This window comes from Amblyomma mixtum, chromosome 5 (genome assembly GCF_055824585.1).
Source record: "Amblyomma mixtum isolate Tamu chromosome 5, ASM5582458v1, whole genome shotgun sequence".
Classification (NCBI taxonomy): Eukaryota; Metazoa; Arthropoda; class Arachnida; order Ixodida; family Ixodidae; genus Amblyomma; species Amblyomma mixtum.
Window position 1 is genome coordinate 59,452,918 of NC_143016.1, and position 18,810 is coordinate 59,471,727.

Below are 18,810 nucleotides of genomic sequence, written 5' to 3' on the forward strand. Positions count from 1 at the left end.
AAATGCCTTGTATGTTCTCTCATCACAGCATGTGCTTTGTAACAGTGCACTCCCAGGAATGCTAGCCTGGAGGGCATTCTGCCTTGAAGCGTAGCTAGTGCCATGTTCGCACTAGGCTTCATGTGAAATGCTTAAGCGATGTTGTGACAACCTCTTAAGGAAACAAAAAGTCATGTTCACTTCAATGGTTGTAACCTATGATTAGGTAGTGGAGGTTTCGTAATAATGCGAGAAAAACTCTTATTCAGTGCATACCTTTCTACCTAATGCATTCATGCAAATTATATTTGTGAGAGAAAAGGTTGCCAACAGCTAGATTGAAATGTAACACCTGACTTGTGGCCATTAAATGAAAAACAGATTCATTTTGTGTTAGTGTGACCTTTAAAGGAATCATGAGACTACTATTGTCATTGCCTTTATTGTGTACATGGTCATGGTGAAGTAATAGTGTAATATTGGTGCTTGGCAGCTTCAGTGGTTATGGTAATCTATATCACTTCCTCAAGGTAAGTCATGTAAAAAAAAAAAGGGCCACACTTCAAAAGGCTAACAGAAAAATAGTTGGGCACTATGGTTTGTTGCCTCTTAGTAAATTGCTGCTGTAGATCAGTGTTGAAGATGGAACATCGGCAAGCTCGTAATGCCTCAACAATGCCTGCTAGCTATTTAGGCATCTTAAATGGAAGTGATTTGTTTATCATCATTTTAATCCTTTTTTTTTCTTTAAACAAGTTTATCCTCCTCCAGTCGGTTTGTACCTATGTAAAATACGACATTGGCCATCGTTTTATTAGAGGTGTGCTGTTATGCTTTTGATCAGGCCAAAAAAAAATTTTTTTCATGTGCAGTGCATGGTTTCTGATCAGTCTGTGTTGTGCACTTGTGCGGCTTTCGCATAAGTGCACAATGGAGAGGTAAAGGCAGAATGCCCAGTCAAGCAAGCAGGCTTCCTCTATCTATGACAAGGTCAATTGTAGACTTGTTTCTGAATCTGACCTAGAGCCTATGCCATTCTCCGTGTTGTTTAGCCTATTGTCTTGAGTTCTGTGCAAGCCTCCTCGTTGCGAGAGACAGCTGACATGTGCACTTTTCATGTGGAATCTGATAGATTGCCCCTCAAAGCCCTCATCTGCCACGGCAGGCCCAGGTAAAGGAACCACCTCAATCAAGCATCTTCACATCCCTTCCCGCCTTCCGCCCAAACTTCCTCCTCCTCCTCCTCTACCATTGTTCTTTTTGCTCTGCCAGTGCTGCTTGCTTGAATGTGGCTGCTGGCTGGAATGAATGCACTCCTTTGTTTTTCAATCTGCCAAGCAAAATTTTTATTTCTTTTTTGGCCATTTTACTTTGTTTGCTGAAAACATAGTCACTCATGTTTTTATGCGGTTTGATTGTGCATGCTGTCGTTTTGTGCCATCCATGCTTTGTTTCATATTGGCCTTAAGCATGAAATGCTTGGTGCCCAGGTTATGAAAGGCTCTGCTCGGCAGTAAAAATAAGATTAGTTCAGGGGACTGCACTTGTTTCGCTAATGCTATGGGTACATAGACCGCACTTGTTGTCCTAATGCTGTGGGCGCGTAGTCCGGGTCTAGTGTGCTCATAGTCTCAGACAAGTAACACACTTAATCTGAACGAAAAAGCGTAGCGTTGAAACAGTACAGTGGTGAGCAGCCTTGTCTAGAGCGCTCGGGCGGTGCACTTCCTTGCAAACAAATCCAGATTTTGTGGCAGCCTCTACGGTCTAGCTGCAACGCTTGCACGGAAGTAGCGCCAGATAGCCTCGTAAACAAAGCAGGCACGAAAACTTTGCCCTGTAATGAGGGGCGGCTCTCAAATTTTGGTTTTTGTTACCAAGTGCGCACTGCTCAAGCGCTCTAGACAAGGCTGCTCACCACTGTACACAGAAAGATGAGGACAGGACGGGGGACGCATCTTTCCGTGTCCTGTTTCAACGCTACGTTTTTTCATTCAGATTATGTATGACCAACTGGCCCCACAGTGTACTCTGTTAAGCAACACACTGAAAAGCCTCTTAGAAGTACTTCTGGCTGGGCAAGTTGGTTCATGGTTTTAAATTGACTCTAAATTGCGCTAACACACAATGCAGACACGGGAGAAGAGGTTGACGAGACTGGTGCAAACTTGCAACTGATTTTATTGCCTTGAAAGTAAATCCTTATAAAGGCAATGACAGAAAAACACGCTCCAAAAAGAGAGATACAAGTCAACCCAGTGCTCATGCCGCGCTAAATGTTGCAAGAATTTTCTTTCCAAATCATTCAAGGAAACTGCAGAAATTTTCTTTTCAAATTATGCAAGGAAGCTGATATATCACTGATGCAGGCATCACCATTTCTCTTGATGTGGTACAGCAATATAATGAAGGCAGCAAACAGGCATGGCATTCCTGTGGTGTTTTCAGCACCACTAAAGCTCACCGGGCTTATGCCCCCCAAGATCAGTGCCGAAGGAGCTCGACCAGGTGGATGCGGAACAAAGCATGCCAGAGAGTTTGTGAAATGTGCCACGGCTGCGTACCAAATTCTGCTGAAGTGTGGATGAACCTACTTAGTACTATCAGGTGGTTATGTTAATCACTGCGCAAGGATGCATGGGCTATCGATAAAAAACTAAGAAGGAGCGAAGCTGCCCGCTCACTACATTGCAAAGTTTGCGAGCCATGACTTGAGAATATCAAGATTATAGGCAAGAGCAGGAACAGAATAGTAGCACGTGAGCTGTTGGAAGCGTACCAAATCAAGAGAACCGGTGATGCCTGCATCAGTGATGTCAGTTCCCTAGTATAATTTGAAAGAAAATTTCTGCAGCATTTCGCATGATATGAGCACTGCAGGCTTCTCTTGAATTCCTCTTTTTGGGGCATGTTTTTCTGTTACTGCCTGTATAAGCTTTTAGTTTCAAGGCAGTAAAATCAGTTGCAAGTTTGTGCCAGTATCGTCGACCTCGTCTTCAGTGTCTGTTTGTGAGCGCAATTTGTGGTCAATTTAAGACGAAGCTTCCTATCGGTGTACATTGAACCGTTGTGTGCCAATGAAGTCGTAAGTCTTCGTACAGAGATCTGTAGAACATACTAGTTTTTGGGCTTCGAAAAATTTTTTATCTAAGAAACATGCTGGCTACTGCATGGGTTAGCTTACATATGTTGTGGTATGTGCCACTGTGTGACGTTTTGTATACATGTTACCTTGGATAATTTGTGTACCCCTGTTTTATATTGCAGCAAGTAAACAAACAGAACCAAAGTGAAATCAGAGTCAGAAGGCTGGCACATTGGTTTCTTTCGAGTCCTGAGTGTAGTAAACTTTCACTTTCTTTTTACATCATGCTTGATGAAGGCACTATAGGCATGGCATAGGATTATGAAAAACATCAGATAAGTAGTTTTGTTGTAATTTCCAAAAAGTTCCAGTATGATTAGTACACTTGTAAGATCTGTTTAGTTTCTTATTGGATATTTGAATTGTTCATCCCTTTTTAGCTGTTGCTGAACATTCACATCCCGGAATGATTCTGTGGAAAATATGATGCTTAATTGTTTCAGTTTCAACTGGAAGAACGGTTGCAGTACTACGTAGCAAAGAAAGAGCCGCAATGGTCCGACACTTGAGACCTTTACAATTCCTGCTTTTGGTAATCAACACTTGAGTGTGGTGCTATGCCCCACATGTGACCAGGGGAACAAGCATTTGCAACAAAACTTTTCTTTCTGCTCAAGGCCACGTTGCCAATATTAGAAACAAATTTATTTTAGCTCTGTTTTAGTGAATCAGCTTTTTGCATGTGGGACAAACATGCAAAAAGGTGAGCATGGGCACTGAACTGCCCGTGCCATGAAAGCTGTGAAATGGCAATGAGTAATGCCATGAAAGTTGCGAAATGGCAATGAGTGATCAAATCTGGCTTCCCTTGTCTTGCACAAGATCCACGTCCACCGAACAGTGTTCGATAATTTCACGTCATGTCAGTGCTGCAAAATCATTTAAGTGGCACATTGAGGATAGATACATGCACATGCTCATTTCGGGGTCACCCTGCTTCCATTTGCATGTGTGCACTTGTTTGTATTCTCACTGCCGAGACTTCTAGCGGGGAAAAATGCAAAGCCTGGTACTAGCAATGACTGCCGAGCTGCATAGTGTGGCCATTAATGCTACAAAGCCATCTGGACATTGGTAGTGGCAAGGGCAGCAGCTGCATTGCTTGCTTGACCGAGAGTGTGAAAGCTTGGCTTTGTATGTCTTGCGCGTGGTACTACTTTGCAGCCACTCAATCTGTGCACCATTTTTTGCCTGGCTGTGGTGTGCAGAATGGCAGCAAAGCTGGCAGTGGAGGGAAAGAAAAAGAAAAGTGTAATGTTGAGGATACACCTCTTATATAACAGTCTACTGTCCTATGTGGCCCATATGTCACAAAGGCCATAACATATACCTGTATTCTATCATGCCCTTCCCAACATAGGCCTGTCCTGTGTGAGCTGGGCCCAGGTGCCAGTAATTCGTGCAGGACACTTAGAGGATAGTGGGATGGGCGTTTGCCCTCCAGTGGATGTAAAGGCTGGTGACGAAGATGTTGATTTTGGTGCGGCTGTTAAGCATTGAAAGCTCATTGTAGGTCATGCAATGCACCAGGCATGTGCATGCATAGTGTTTGAGAAACTTTGGCTTTTGCAAAGGCTTGACACTTTCAGTTTTGTGTATCTTGGAACATCTCACTTATCAAATTTTTGGTCATGAAGGTGGATGATGTCTTAGTGAAAGTACTCAGTACTTTTATGCAATGCAGCAGATCATTTACGTTAGCTTTGGGCTTAAGTGATGCCGTAATGAATCAGTGGCACAGTGCATTGTTGGGGGATGTGGCTGTTAACACAATTTTTTATTTATGCATGAAATAAAACCTAATTTGGTGCAGTTACGTAACTTTTTATGCTCATTTCAGAGCTGCATCTTATTTAAGGTTAGATTGTATAACTGTTGAGTAATAACAATTAACATCTTCATAAAAGACACTTTTAATTGGCCGTATGGAATGAGCTTACGTACGCAGGAACGTTGCGGGTCGCGAGTGCGCATGCGCAGAACGTTCCGTACCACTGGGCCGCTTGCGTACGTATGCACGTATGGTGTTGCGTGCGTGCACTACGGGCACATTACGGGTTGCGTTGGCGGCACCCTGCTTGCCCACTTCGGAATAAAAATGCATGTCACCGCTGGATTCTTCGACGCGATAGCTCGCTCTAATGGTAGTGGTTCGCTTTTATTTCGCACATTCTCGGCCACGCGTAGAGGTATAAGTGATAACTAGCCCCGGTTTTTCAGATCATTTGTCGATTTTCAAGCTCTTAGGCCTAACTAAATGCCCTGTGTTTACCTCGCAAGAGCAACACCTGGTGAAGCAGTTGTCTAGCTTTTAGTCACTTCTTACGTTTTCTTCTATTTGCATAGTTTTTCTTCTTCGAACGAAAAAAGGCTCGCAATGCACCCACGCTAGTTAACAGTAATTACGGATGAAAATTTCTTCACAGCGTTGATGTACTTTGGCGTCTTGTCACTAGATGGTGGTACCGTTTACGCGTGGCCCTAAGGGACGCTACGGCACGGCCAACTAAAAGTGTCGTGCTTATGCTATTTAAAGTCATTCACGGGGTTTTCAGTAATTAATAACCAAGTGCATAAGTTTTGCATGTTTGCAAAAAGCCTTGGTCTGTGCACAAAAACTCAGTTAATGTTTTAGGTGTCCAGTAATATTGGAAATAAAAGTTAAACTCTAATGTGCATATTTACATGCAAAAATGTTTGTTACAAAAATAACATTCAAGCGTAAAAAATTGAGGGCTTTTTTGCTATCCTGTGTGTCTTGGAATTGTGTGCAAAAAACAGTATCATTCACTGTCATGCGTTACAAAATGTTGTCAAAGGGATGAGTGATATCAATCGCAGAAAAAGTTATAGGTAAGAAAATTAACTTTTAAGTTTATTTCCTTGTTTGCCTCATTTGTTGCCTCGTGTGCTTTTGCCTTTGGTCAGAGAAACGCGGCGTTGCAACAACAGAAGCTCCGTCCTTCTGATCTCTCCTATTCATGATTCGTCATTGGAAATCCACAGAATTTGCGATACACCAAGACTGTCAGAAGTACAGTTCGCTCGCAATTTCCGAAGACCACACATTGAAAAATTTCATTTTCTATGTGTGAAGATGTAGCAGGACTTCAGTTTCAGGGACATTGCGCGTTATTTGTTTTGTGCACTCTCAAAGCATTTCTTGACATAGAACAATTTCAGTAACTCTGTCCTTATGAACATTTCATTGATTTGGGAGTATAGAGAAAATTAGGTCTCTCTGGGATGGAGCCTCACTATCCTAATCCATCTCAATTCCGCCCTCGTAGTGCTACCACCAGCAGCTTTGCAAGTTTACGCAAAAGATATGTGAAGTTATGAAACAGCCTGCAGTGCAGTGAATTTGCTGTTTCAATGCAGTGTGCAAACGAAACGTGAATGCACTTGGAGAATGCATTGCGCTAACTGAAATGTAATTTCTTCCCTCTTTGGATGGCTGCCACTCTGCATTCCTCAGCCGTGTGTGTGTGTGTGTGTGTGTGTGTGCGTGTGTGCTTGTAAGCTCTTGTGCCTGATTGGTGGATGTGTGCTGCATTCAAGGACTGGTGCGTGCCTTACTTGTCCCCCGCTGCTTAGACGAAAGACCTGCATCGGCTGCTGTCGGCTGAAGGGGACGCTTGGAAGCAGAACCATCTGATCTACCAAAAAATGGACCTCATCACCATGGAGGAGAAAACGCGAAACAGCGAGTACATGAGCCTCGAGGAGTTCCATGCTGATGCCCAGACTATCGTGCACAACGTTGTCATCTATTACGGCAGTGCGTAGGCTCTCCTTTTGTGTCTGTGGTCTCTCTTTTTTTTTAATTGTTGTTTATTTATTTATTTATTTATTTATTTATTTATTTATTTATTTATTTATTTCATGTAACCTCAGGGCCAAAGGCATTATAGAGGGGAGTGGTTACAAAAATTTCAGAAAAAAAATGTACAGTGCAGCAAACTAATTAGTAGTACAAAAATGATTGCTCCTAGTTATACATTATTAGCTGTTGGGTTCATGGTGTGCTGGTTAATAGTATATAATACACAAAATACAGCGCAGCAATACAGTGAAAAACAAACAAACAAAACGCTCATACAAAAACAAGAATATAGAATTAAAAAAAAAAAAGATATGTGCGCTCTGACATTGTAGCCAATTGATAGACTTTCTCCTGCCTACTGTAAACAGCTTCATAAACAGACATATATGGAGGGCAGGGGCAGAGCTTTCAACAAACTTGCAAAATCTCATTCTGTTCTATATTTTGGAAGTCTGGCTCATGGCATATGTAAATGCAACATATTAAGGTGATCTTGCTTGTTTACCTGTTTGTGGCCACTTTTCAATTGCAGGCAGTGAAGTGAGGAGGCTCTGAAGGTGTGGTTCATAGGTGATCTTTAGGTGTACTTTCATCACGCAAAGAGTGCAATGAAGTGCTTTTGTCAAGTGCAACCGAGAGGCCAAACATGGCAGTCAAGAAGGCTGCATATACACATGCGCTCATTTTCATTGTCTTGGAATGGGAGGTTAGGGGGCTGAAAATTTGTTCAAATTGCAGTCAAACCTTGTTATAGCAAACAGGTAAAAAAAATAATAATAATTTGCCGTAGCTGAAATTCGTAGTAAATTTTCACCAAAAACTCGCACACGAAAAGAGCGGTATACTGAATGAAAGGACGACAACTGGGAGAAATCTCTTCCGAAGTTCAGCGTTGTTTCGAAGCCGGTGGCAGTGACAGCGGAGGCCACAAGAAACCGCACCTAACACCAGTTAGGTTGGCTTCCACGCACATCACCACCATCATGCGACGGCGGCAGGTCAAATGCCAGATAGAGTGGCTTCCTCTCACTATAGTAGTGTTGCGTGAAAAAAAAAGGATGCCAGAGCGAAAGCTATTGCCATTTTCACCACTTCCTTGACAGCTGATGTGAGCACAGGATGGCTTCTGTAAGGCTACAACTGATCGTGCAGGGCATCATCGATGATTGGGTGTGAGAGGGGTGTCGACTGCCTGGCCACCAACTTTTGACGCCACTGTATCTTCCGTGGTGCTGTTAGCAAGTGTGGGATAGTGTTCCTGTATATGCTTCCCCAGGGAGCATTGCATGACAGTTTTGCCCGCGCTGCTTGTAACGCTAGTCACAGAGTGGCGATCACACGATCGTGCTGACATTAAATGTTCCGATTTGTTATGGCGGAGCCGTCATCACAAATGCAGCGCTGCTTCTTCGCATGCTTTCTTGGGATGGCGTTGCGCACACGAGCAAACGTACACAGGAAGAGGCAGAAGACAGAAAGAGCGCTCTTTCTGTCTTCTGCCTCTTCCTGTGTATGTTTGTTCGTGTGCGCAACGCCATCCCAAGAAAGCTATGCACCAACTCGCCCAGCAAGAAGTTCTTCTACATTTCTTCACATGCGCATAGTATCTCCCAGAGGCTTTATGTTCAGGCACTTGGCACCATCTACCCATGAACTCTGGTACTGCCACTGTGACTGGCAGCGAGTAGTATGTGGTAGCGGTGGCAGTACACGCTATGCTAGAGGTCTGTATTTAGCATGGCATATACTACGTTACCATTACTGGAGTGCCAGGTACACATCTGCGCATGTGCGAGATTTGCTGGGGGTGGCAACAGTACCAAGACACACCATAACCGCCGATGCCTTACGCCTTGGATAGAGTAGAAATCGCAGGCTACTGTGAGCACAACTTATATGAACACTTTATTAAATGCATGGTGACCCCATTCATGCTATGGTGCAGCAAAATACTGGGCAAATCGCCGAATATTTCTGGACGAGTTATGTCATGATCGAGCTTTCAGTGTAGTATTTTTCTTTGAAAGGGTTCTGAAATCTTGCATCATTTGCCATGAACTTAAAACAGGAAAGTGTCGTTTCTGATCCATCATACCTCACAGGCTAAGAAAAGCAAGTGAAGTACCGAACACTGCCAGCAATGCCCTAACCCTGGCTCCTGCCACGCAAGGAACGGCTTTGCTGCAGAGCTTGGCACTTCGCAACAGAGCTATGCTCCTGCAGGGAGCATATACAGGAACACTGTTGTGAGATTAAGCATGAACCATGGCATGAATGCTCGCCGCTTTGCCACTAGTGAGTAGTGAGGCGAAGCCTACCTCCTGTCATCCGAGTGGGCACAGCTTGGCAGTTCGATATCCGTTTTATGGCCAGCCGCGTTTGATACGCAAAGTAAGAATTTCATGTGTTTATTATAAATATTTAGAAACAGTTCAATGTAGCCAATAATTCATAATAGCCATGTTCATTACATGGAGGTTTGACTGTATGTGTAGTATTAAGGGGAGCCTTTTTAATATGCATGATATTGAGGAGACCAAAGCTGTGTTTCGGATAAACCAGATATTCAAATTAGTAAGAGTACTGCATTCATTACAAATGGGTACGGATGGAGCTGTGCATACAAAAAGGTGTGAACCCAAAGTGTGTGTGAAGACACCCGTCAAACTTTTGCTGGTTTATGGCAGTGTCACCAGGAACATCATTTTGCAAGCTGGAAAATATTGTTTCTGTATTCTTGTGAAAACAAGTTGGCAGCCATCAATAGTGTTTCTGGACAGCCGAGTTCCTAAACACATCCCTTCTGCCATCTTTTTTTCCCCCTCCCTTCTCTGTTCCTTCTCCTCTGCAGTACACAGTTGCATGGCCGACATGGCCCGTCAGATGTTGCGCGACTGCAGCTACGACCTCAACGAAATCCGGCAATGCAGTGCCTGCTACCGCATGTCCAACGAGAAGCGTGACAAGTACTGGTTCTGCCAGCCATGCGACCCGCCACACGATTTGGTCTTTGCCAAGCAAAAAGGATTCCCCTTCTGGCCAGCCAAGGTCATCCGGGTCGATGACCAGTGCTACGACGTTCGCTTCTTTGGTGGCTACCATCAGAGGTGAGTGTTGACTGGCACTTTGGCTGCTGAAGTGCAGGAACTTTCAAACTTGGCTCTCATCTGATTGCTGCACGAAAGGGCAGCTGTAGTTGAAAGGTTCTGTAATACATTAATACTTGGTGTTCCTGGCCTTAGTGGTTGTTTTCAGTTTTGTTTCCTTACAAATAATCTTTCCATGACACTAAAATTTAGAAAGCTCTAAACACAGGTTGTTTTTCATGTTAAGTGTGCTCTGGTGTTAATAAAATTCATGACATTATTCGTTATTCATTATTCAATTCAGGGCATTGTATGTTGTGTTGTGCCTAAGTTGTGTGTCCATGGTTGAAATTGCGCTTGTCGGAGTAGCGATCCGTGTTCCCTAGCAAGTTACTTGTGCAGGAAGGTGAATGAACAGGTGAGGTATTGCATTGCCTTGAGCGGACTGCAAAGCAGAGACTCAGGGTGGGCCTATGGTGCTGTGATAGGAGTGCAGCTCTGACATCAGTTGTAGTGCCATCAGTAGTCATTGTGTATAGCCCCAGGTGAGGCTAAGCTGCTTTCCGTGCTGTAGTTACTGGAACACTTTCAGAATATGGCATTCCCTTTTGCAACGCTTCCAGGCATGGAAGGAACGTGGCTGCTCTGGCCTAATGTTGTCAGAACAGCAAGCGTCAACACTGGTAGGGAATAGGCATAGAGCAGCGTCCCTCCAAAGACTCTGAGCTCTTCTGTAGGACTTGTGTACATGTGCAAGATGCTACTTAAACAAGTTATGAAAATTTTTTCCCCATTTTGTCTGAGCGTTTGTTCACAATATCTTCAACCTAGCTGTGCCCACTGTGCAGAAATTTAATTTATTACTCATAATAATGATGTTGCAAGGGCAGATACCCAGGATGCCACAAACATGAGATTGTTGTGCTGGAAATGTTAGGTAGCGGCAGCCATATGACTGTTGAATCCGGTGGCGGTGATAAGAGGGTTGTAGTACTCTGAAAAAATTTTCAGTGACTCTATTCCATGCATCTACCATTGGGGCCTACATGCCTACATCCACCATTTTCTTTGATCTTGGGAGGTGCTGCTGACTGGGGTTTATTTGCTGTCTGCCCAGGGCCCTTGTGGACAAGGCAAACATAAAGCCAATCACGACAAGCCTGAAGGTGATAGCAGCCAAGCGCACGACAGCACTGAACAAGGCGTTGGACGAGTTGCGTCGGCATCAGCAGCTGCTTGAGCAGCAGCGAAGGGGCGGCCGCGCCGGTGAAGGCACGGCATCAACTAGCGTGCCGCGAAAGAGGGGCCGGCCTCCCCGCGTGGTTCCGCCTTCTCCACCTCCTCCCGCGCCTACCCACTCTACATCTGGAGATGAGGAAGAGGAGAAGGAAGTTGAGGATGATGATGATGATGATGATGACGGTGAGAAGGAAGAGGACAAGTCAGGCTCTGAGGAACAGGAGGAGTCCTCGGAGGAAGAGGCACCTTCTTCATCTTCACCTCCTAAAAGGCTTCGCTTAAAGGTCTGCTGCCACTTGTTTATCTATCTATTGTAGGAAGTAGACTGCCGGTTTCGTCTAGACCATGCAGCAAGAATTTACAAGGAGGGAAATTCCCCACTGGTGCAAGCGGGCTATCAGTTGCTGTCGTGTAAAATGGAGAAGCCAGTAGAGTATTTCGCATAAGAAAGTAGTGCCAGGGTGTGTGCAGCGGCAATGCCTGATTATGCAGAGTGCAAGCACAGTCTTGCATCTACTTTCTGTCAGAAGAGTAAGTCATATTGCATTATGAATAGATCACAATTGGCAAGGTAAAATCGTACTAAAAGTGCAATGAAGTGTGATATCTTTTAATGGGATGCGGCTTTAGTACACCACAGTTTGCTGTTGGATGGACCCACGTTTCACTTCATTTCATTAGTACCTGTGATGCAAAATGGCATTATAGAGGGAAGGGGTGAAATGCATAGGTATGTACCATTATAAACAGAAAATAAGAACACAGCAAAAAATTATTACCAGTTGCAAGACTTCTAATTGTGCATTGGTGGTACTGACCTTAAGTGGTAGGGATGAGTCGAGAAAAGTGTTATCAATCCTATGACAGTTATGTTCTTAGGTTTGCGATCATTCAAAATTTTTTGTGATTGTTGCTGTTAGGGACTGAAATTAGTCTACCAGGTGCGTGAAACACTTGATAGTTATAGGTGACTGAGGTAAAAAGAAAGCTGGTTAAGCGGAATGCATAGGCAAAGCAACGGTTGAAGAAAGAGGGTGTGTCCTGTTAATGACCAAGTTTGTGAGTTCTACTCATTGCCTTTTCTTTCCAGGATGAGTCATCATCTGAGGACCACAACGTAGTATCATCATCCTGCCAAGAGTCCCCCAGCAGTAGAGTTTCCACATCAACACAGACTCACAGAAAGGTTTGTTTGCTAGCTGAATGTATTGTGCTAGAGGAATAAAAACCATCTAAATATTCTGATTTCCACAGATTTCATGGTAGCATCAGTACAAAATTAAGAATCTGCAGCAGATTGCATTGCATAAAAATAATGCCTGTGGTGCGATGGTGTCATTCTCTTTTTTTGCAGCTCACTGTATGATCTGCAAGGTGTACAAAAATCAGCATTGGTTGTGAAGTTTTGTCTAGTTCCATAACACAGTGCACCTGGGTGGTCATTAAAACATATCAGGTAACGGTTCGGATAAAAATGATATTCCGCCAGCATTCATCTGTGTACTATGAGACGAATTTGGTGTTCATCATGAATAAAATTGTAGTATAAATGCTCATGGAAGTCAAGCCATGGAATTCTTTGGCCACATTGCCCTTGCACCATTAAAATCATATCGTCATCATTTGTGCTAATCGTAAATGTTCATGTAAAGTTCATAAAGTTTGTGTAAAATGTTCATTATGAAAATGGAAATGTTATGTGAATGTAAATGTTCCTTATGAACAAAATTTGCAACAGTGGTATCCTTCTTGTGTTAATAAATTGGAGAAAACGTTTGCGGTCAATCCCCACAGTGCTGGTACATGGCTGCTTCTTAGACAAGTTTTGTCATACCAGTGAAACTGTTGACAGTGAAACTGTTGATTTGTTGATTTGTATGGATTGAGCTGCCGCATTCAATACTTGCTGGGGTTGGTGAGAATTACGTTACACAGACAAGGGTTTAAAAGAAAGCGTTAATTTTCATCCGAAAAGCCATCGGCGTAGTCAGCACCGCATGTTGGAAATAATCGGGACTTCTTAAATCGGTCTGCTGCTGAATGTTCCCGATGGTGTTATACAATTCAGCATTTCATGCAGCATAAACTTATGAGCCAGAGCCTAGCTCGCGCCAGTAAACTTATGAGCCAGAGCCTAGCTCGCGCCAGGGATTTGAACCAGTGCCCTATAATCAGGGGTTGCGGGTGTCCACCAAGATATGTGAGACAGTTATTGCGTTATTTCCTTTCCTCAAAGCCAATTTTCGTTTTCTTCATTAGGACACCTCTTTCTTCACTCCCACCTTCCTCTCTTCCCTTACAGCATGGTTCTCGGGTGTCCACCCAGATGTGAGGCAATTACTGGGCCATTTCCTTTCCTCAAAAACACCATTTCCTTTCCTCAAAAATGCGTATGTTCAAAGGTGTTTCCAATGGCAAAGCCCAACAAGCGGGTGGACTCGGGTGGACTCCCTGGCAGCGCTGCAACACTCTGTCATGTTCCACTCTTATACCCCTGTCACACGGGCACTTTCGATCCTCATTGAGTCAATGCTCATCGAACTCAATGCAGATCGACGGTTGTCACACGGCCACTTTCAAGCGCAATCGAGCTCGATCCTGCTTGACTCGATGCCGGCCCCTCAAGAGTGCTTGAGGTTCCAAGCATAATCGAAAGCACTCTCGCTCTCACGAAGCTATAAAAATAAACACTAGTTAACAAAACAAAACTACAACTGTTGTTGTTGTAATTGATTAAAATGCAAGACAGAACATTTTCAGGCACTATGCCTGCTTATATGCAAACATATTTATATATAATCTCGGCACCACGCTCCAAGCTTCGCCGTCAGTGTAAACAACAAAGATGGCGTCCTCCTGCTCGTCGACGCGCACACTGTGGAGCGAGCGCGAGACAGCCGCTCTCATCGACTGCTGGCTAGACCGCCTAGATAATTTGCGGCACCAGAAGAGAAACGGTGTAGTCTACGCAGAAATCGCGGAGGCGTTGCGGACCCTCGGGTTCCATCGCACAACAGCAGAGGCACAGAGGTGCGTCGCACGTCTGGCTACGGATTTGGCTGCCGCTGCCCCCGACTGCACAGTGTTGCCGGACATCACCTTGTTATGGCTGTTGGAGAAACATTTGGCGCCACCTAACTCACATGAGGGAAACTTCTCAAGGAGCATTGAAAATGCCCGTGTAGCACCGGATGCTTCGAGCGTGCTCGAAAATCTCGATGCAGATCGAGTTCAATGAGCATCGAAAGTGTCCGTGTGACAGGGGTATTAAATGCGAAGCTCAAGCATCCTCCAATTTGTTTTCCGTCTTTATTTGATACACCTCAGCGGTGGTCTAGTCCTAGTCGTTTGAACATCCGCCTGGCATGGGGGAGGTGTGGGGTTCGATCCCCAGTACCACCAGGTACCCGCGGGTGATACAATGGGTGAAGCTTTCCCTTGCCTGGTGCTCGGCTTCTTTAGGGTGAAATGCTTGGGAAATGGGTCTTTGACCCCACCTTGAGTGGAAGAAAAAACCTTGTGCCATGGCGCTCTTTGGCCACCGGTGCCCTTGCGCCATAAAAATTCGTCATCATCATCTCTCTTTTATACGCTCAGATGTTGGGAGGCATGAACAAGACACCTGCCATGGAGGAGATTCCGGTCAAATGCGAATGTGACACCAAGTACCGGCAGGCCTTCAGGGAGCTTCGGGAGAAGCTGGAGGCCAAGTATCGGGAGGAGAAGGAGCACTTAGTGCAGCAGGTCCGGGAAGAGGTGTGTATGCCTGCATGTTCCTAGTCAGTGCGCATCAGTTCATTCTTCCGCCTTTCATGCCCCTCCCTGCATGATGTGCCAACTTGTTTAATTTTTAAAAAGCTTCACACAACCCTTGGGATCCTTGGAGTGCTGTTCTCAAAGCATCTAAACCCGTACATGCTTTAACCTCGTGCTTTCTTTTGCCCACTTTATTTTGTGATTGTATTTCATCTCGCAAGCTGTTTGCAGCGCTGTGAAAGGTAGAGCTCTCCCATCCAATTAAGGCCAAGGAAGACAACAAATAGTCGTTCAGATATCTGTGCAGTATTGCGACTATTTTTCAGTCAATTATTGCAATGAGTGAAAAGATAGTTCGGGATGGTGTTTCGAAAGTACAGCGAGCGTTTCATTCACTGATTAAATTAGCAGACAAAGTCCGCATGAACACAGCACTGGAGAGTCTTGTCGAGAAATTGTGCTGCGCCATTTGTAAACATGGCACCCGCCGAGTCTGCCAAGTCTCCTGCGCGCAGCAGCTGGAGATTGGTGCTCTTTTCTCCCCAGAGATGCAGCCAGCAGTCGAGAGGTAACAAGGCGGAGGAACCCGTTTTGTAGAGCATGGCATTCTGATTGGCTCAGATCGTCGCAGCTTTCACAGCGATGCAAACAGCTTGGAAGATAGAGTATAATCATATGTAGTAGTTAATCGCAGCAGTCATTACGAACTCAATTTGGGCATTTTCCGAGGGGCCGTTCACAGTGTTCTCTTTTTTGCGTGTTTGTCAGGCAGGAAGGAGTGGGAGCCATGACATGTGGGGTTTGTCGGCACCTATGGGGGTGTCCCAAGGCCAAAAAAAAGGATTAACGACTACTGCTTTATATACTAAGGGCGTTGAGAAAACTGTGCAGCCGCTTCATAGGCTTTGTTTCACTTGCACTCCTTTGGCTTCTGCGCAGGTCCAAAAACAGTGCGAGGCTGATAAGTTGAAGGAAGTGAGCGCCGTGCTGGAACGCATGCGTGTTGAACTGGAGCAGCACAAGGCTCGGGACAAAGAGGCCCGCGAACAGGACGTCCTGAAGCTGCAGGAGCGGCACCGGCAGGAAATTTCAGACACCAAGAAGAAGCAGTGGGTAAGTGCACACTGCCCAAGCTGTATGGGGGGATCATTTTGAGTGAATGGCGTTGCTGTTGCCGTTATATGCTGTAACTGGAAACTCCTGCATCCATCGGTTGCCCTAAGGCACTGTTTCCCATTTGGGCTTTAGCGATAAGGTATAGCTGGCAAGCAAATGTCTGCAGGACACGTGTGCAGAAGAACCTTCATTTTATTATTTCAGCTAAGTCGCATATGCGAGTCGCCCAAAATGCTTGCAAGTGCTGAGGGGACGTGCTGAATGCTCTTTTGCTGGTATCGGTACCAGGCGATTTGGTTGCAAGGCGGTGCTACAGTGAATTTCTTGCCAAGCACATGTGTCTTGTAGACTTTTACTGCTGACTATACATGTGGGCTTGGGTCGTATGGTCTAGGTGTGCTTGGGAGCAGGTGCACTCATGGGAAAAGAGTGTGGGATGAAGTCAGTGATCGCCATCACCTTTTCACACCGGGTAGCTTTCTTGAGTCAATTTTTTTAGCCACGTAGCTGGTGTTTAACCCCCTAGCAGACTTGGAGAAGCATAAGCCAGCCGACAGTCATATCTGCCTCAATGGCGAGTCGAGCTTATTGGTGATTTTTGGCACTCCGTGTCTAATCTAAGGCGAGTGGGGCTCGTCCAAAGCATATTTTTGGCTTGCTGACTAATGGCAGCTCGGGTACTAAATAACCATTTTGGTAACGCTTTCAAGAAAAGAAACGTGTCAGTTTAGGGGCTAATGTCACTTCACTACATTCAGCTGTGCTAACGCCAAACCTCACCTTTGCAGTGCTACAACTGTGAAGCGGAAGCCATCTACCACTGCTGTTGGAACACCCTGTACTGCAGTGTTGAGTGCCAGCAGGTTCACTGGCACAAAGAACACAAGCGCTCGTGTCGACGCAAGCAGTGATTGTACAGCAGTCATCTTTCGTCTCCTCCGCCTTCACCAGTCGCGTATCTCACAACGAGACCTCTTCACACCACCATCATGCAGAGACCATCCTCCTGTACTTTTTCTATGAACGTGTTTCTTATTTTGAGGGCAAAGGGAGTGTTTTGCAGCAGTTGCTGACAGGTATCATTAAGAGTGGCCCAAAGGGAAAAAAAAAAAACAAAACAAACAAAGTTGGAGCTTTCTTGCACTTCAGCACGATTCTCCTCTGACTAGTGCAATACTGAATTCGACGGTGAGATGGATGCAGCTGCCGGTAGTGATGTGCATCAGCCATAATTTGTTCTTCTTAAATCTCTTAACCTTCTGCGCTTCGGATTGGATGCGGAATTTGGACAGAATTTGAACACCAGCTTCAGCTTTTGTATTATTCCGTGTTCCTTCGTGACGTAATCTGCCTGCAGCAATATTGGATTAAAAAAAACTGCTGACTGCAGGTGAAAAGCTCTCTTTTGACCTTGCCGCCATTGTTGAGCCTTTCATACAATGAAGGGCATTTGATTGAAATATTGTACTGCTGTTTCACGGGTGGAGAAGGTTCTCGAGCTTGCCATCGTGTCACCAGTTTCATGAGAAACAAATGTTGTGTGGTGTTAAGGTGCAGATTGACCCCATCCTTGGCCAGCTATTCAAGAGACTCTGGAGTGCATATCTGACCTGTTTGTACATAGAACCTGATTTAACGAGTTACGACCGTGGCAGTGGCAACTGAAGTTTCTCGATTCTTTCCTGTTATTTGTCCAGCTTTCTTTTTGCGTGGTTAACTGAGTCTTGAACCCTTTTCCTGCACAGTGACATTTTGCAACGCTTTCCTACTCCGGTAAATGTTAGGGCTTCTGTATTGTGGTCCAAGAATGCATAGATCTGCAGAGGCAAGCAGTAGCTTATGCAAGGGTACACCTCCTTATGTTGATGTGAGCAGTTGAAGCCTAGTGTGTCATTAGTTGTGTTGTATATACAGTGGACAGTGCTTGAGTGAAACGTGTGTAAGAAGAATGTGTGTTTAATTTGACTGCAGTTTTCTTAGACAAGGTATGTGACGGTCTTGGAATACAACATTATTAAATGGCACAAAGTGCCATCGGTATAATGAGGTCAATACGGGCTATAGAGTGTCACTGTAGTTGCACGCTTACTTCATCTTTTTGAAAAGAGCTACGCACACACACACACATGTTCAGAGATGGGCAGATAATACTAGCGGAAGAGATTGGCAGGTTTTTATTGTTGCACAACCTTTCCTGACCGTCTCTGCCAAAGCTGATTGATGGGATGGCAGTGTGACTGCATTTTTTTGTGTGGCGTTGTTTACATAGCATTCTGCAGCATATGAACCTACCAGTCATTAAGTTGTCTCATTCTCAGACTGTCCCTCCGGTATAAATTTATGTACTGAAGACACTGAACTTCTGTGGAATCACTGTGACCAAATATTTGAGTCTTCATTCCTGATGCAAAAAATAAAGCAGGCGCCACCTGTAATTGTTTGTTTGCCCATCATACTGATTGTGTTGTTTAAAGAGGACACCCGACTAATTCAAAAGCAGCAAACAGTGTTACATTGCTCCAGATAGGCTCATTCACTTTCGGTGTTGATAGTGCAGATTTGGGAAAGCATGGGTGCTGCTATGAATCAGGGAAAACTTTCTTCACGCACAACTTTGGTTGCTCATGCAGAAACATGTCTGTGCACTGGAAATTGCTGCACTG

General features: G+C 44.8%; 1 protein-coding gene across 3 annotated transcripts in view; it reads left to right on the forward strand.

Moving 5' to 3' along the window:
• Positions 1-18,582, forward strand: part of LOC149342328 (zinc finger MYND domain-containing protein 11) — a 76,053-nt gene extending 57,471 nt beyond the window's left edge. For 2 of the 3 annotated variants that reach the window (XM_089544622.1, XM_089544620.1), the window contains exons 6-13: positions 1,112-1,150; positions 6,722-6,905; positions 9,802-10,057; positions 11,154-11,559; positions 12,366-12,461; positions 14,873-15,031; positions 15,971-16,144; positions 16,936-18,582. In XM_089544622.1, coding sequence (XP_089400748.1) covers positions 1,112-1,150; positions 6,722-6,905; positions 9,802-10,057; positions 11,154-11,559; positions 12,366-12,461; positions 14,873-15,031; positions 15,971-16,144; positions 16,936-17,058 — 1,437 coding nt within the window. In that variant the 3' untranslated portion in view covers positions 17,059-18,582. The remainder of the gene's footprint in view (positions 1-1,111; positions 1,151-6,721; positions 6,906-9,801; positions 10,058-11,153; positions 11,560-12,365; positions 12,462-14,872; positions 15,032-15,970; positions 16,145-16,935) is intronic. The other variant, XM_089544621.1, reaches the window with a different exon arrangement.
• The last annotated feature ends 228 nt before the right edge of the window (positions 18,583-18,810 follow it).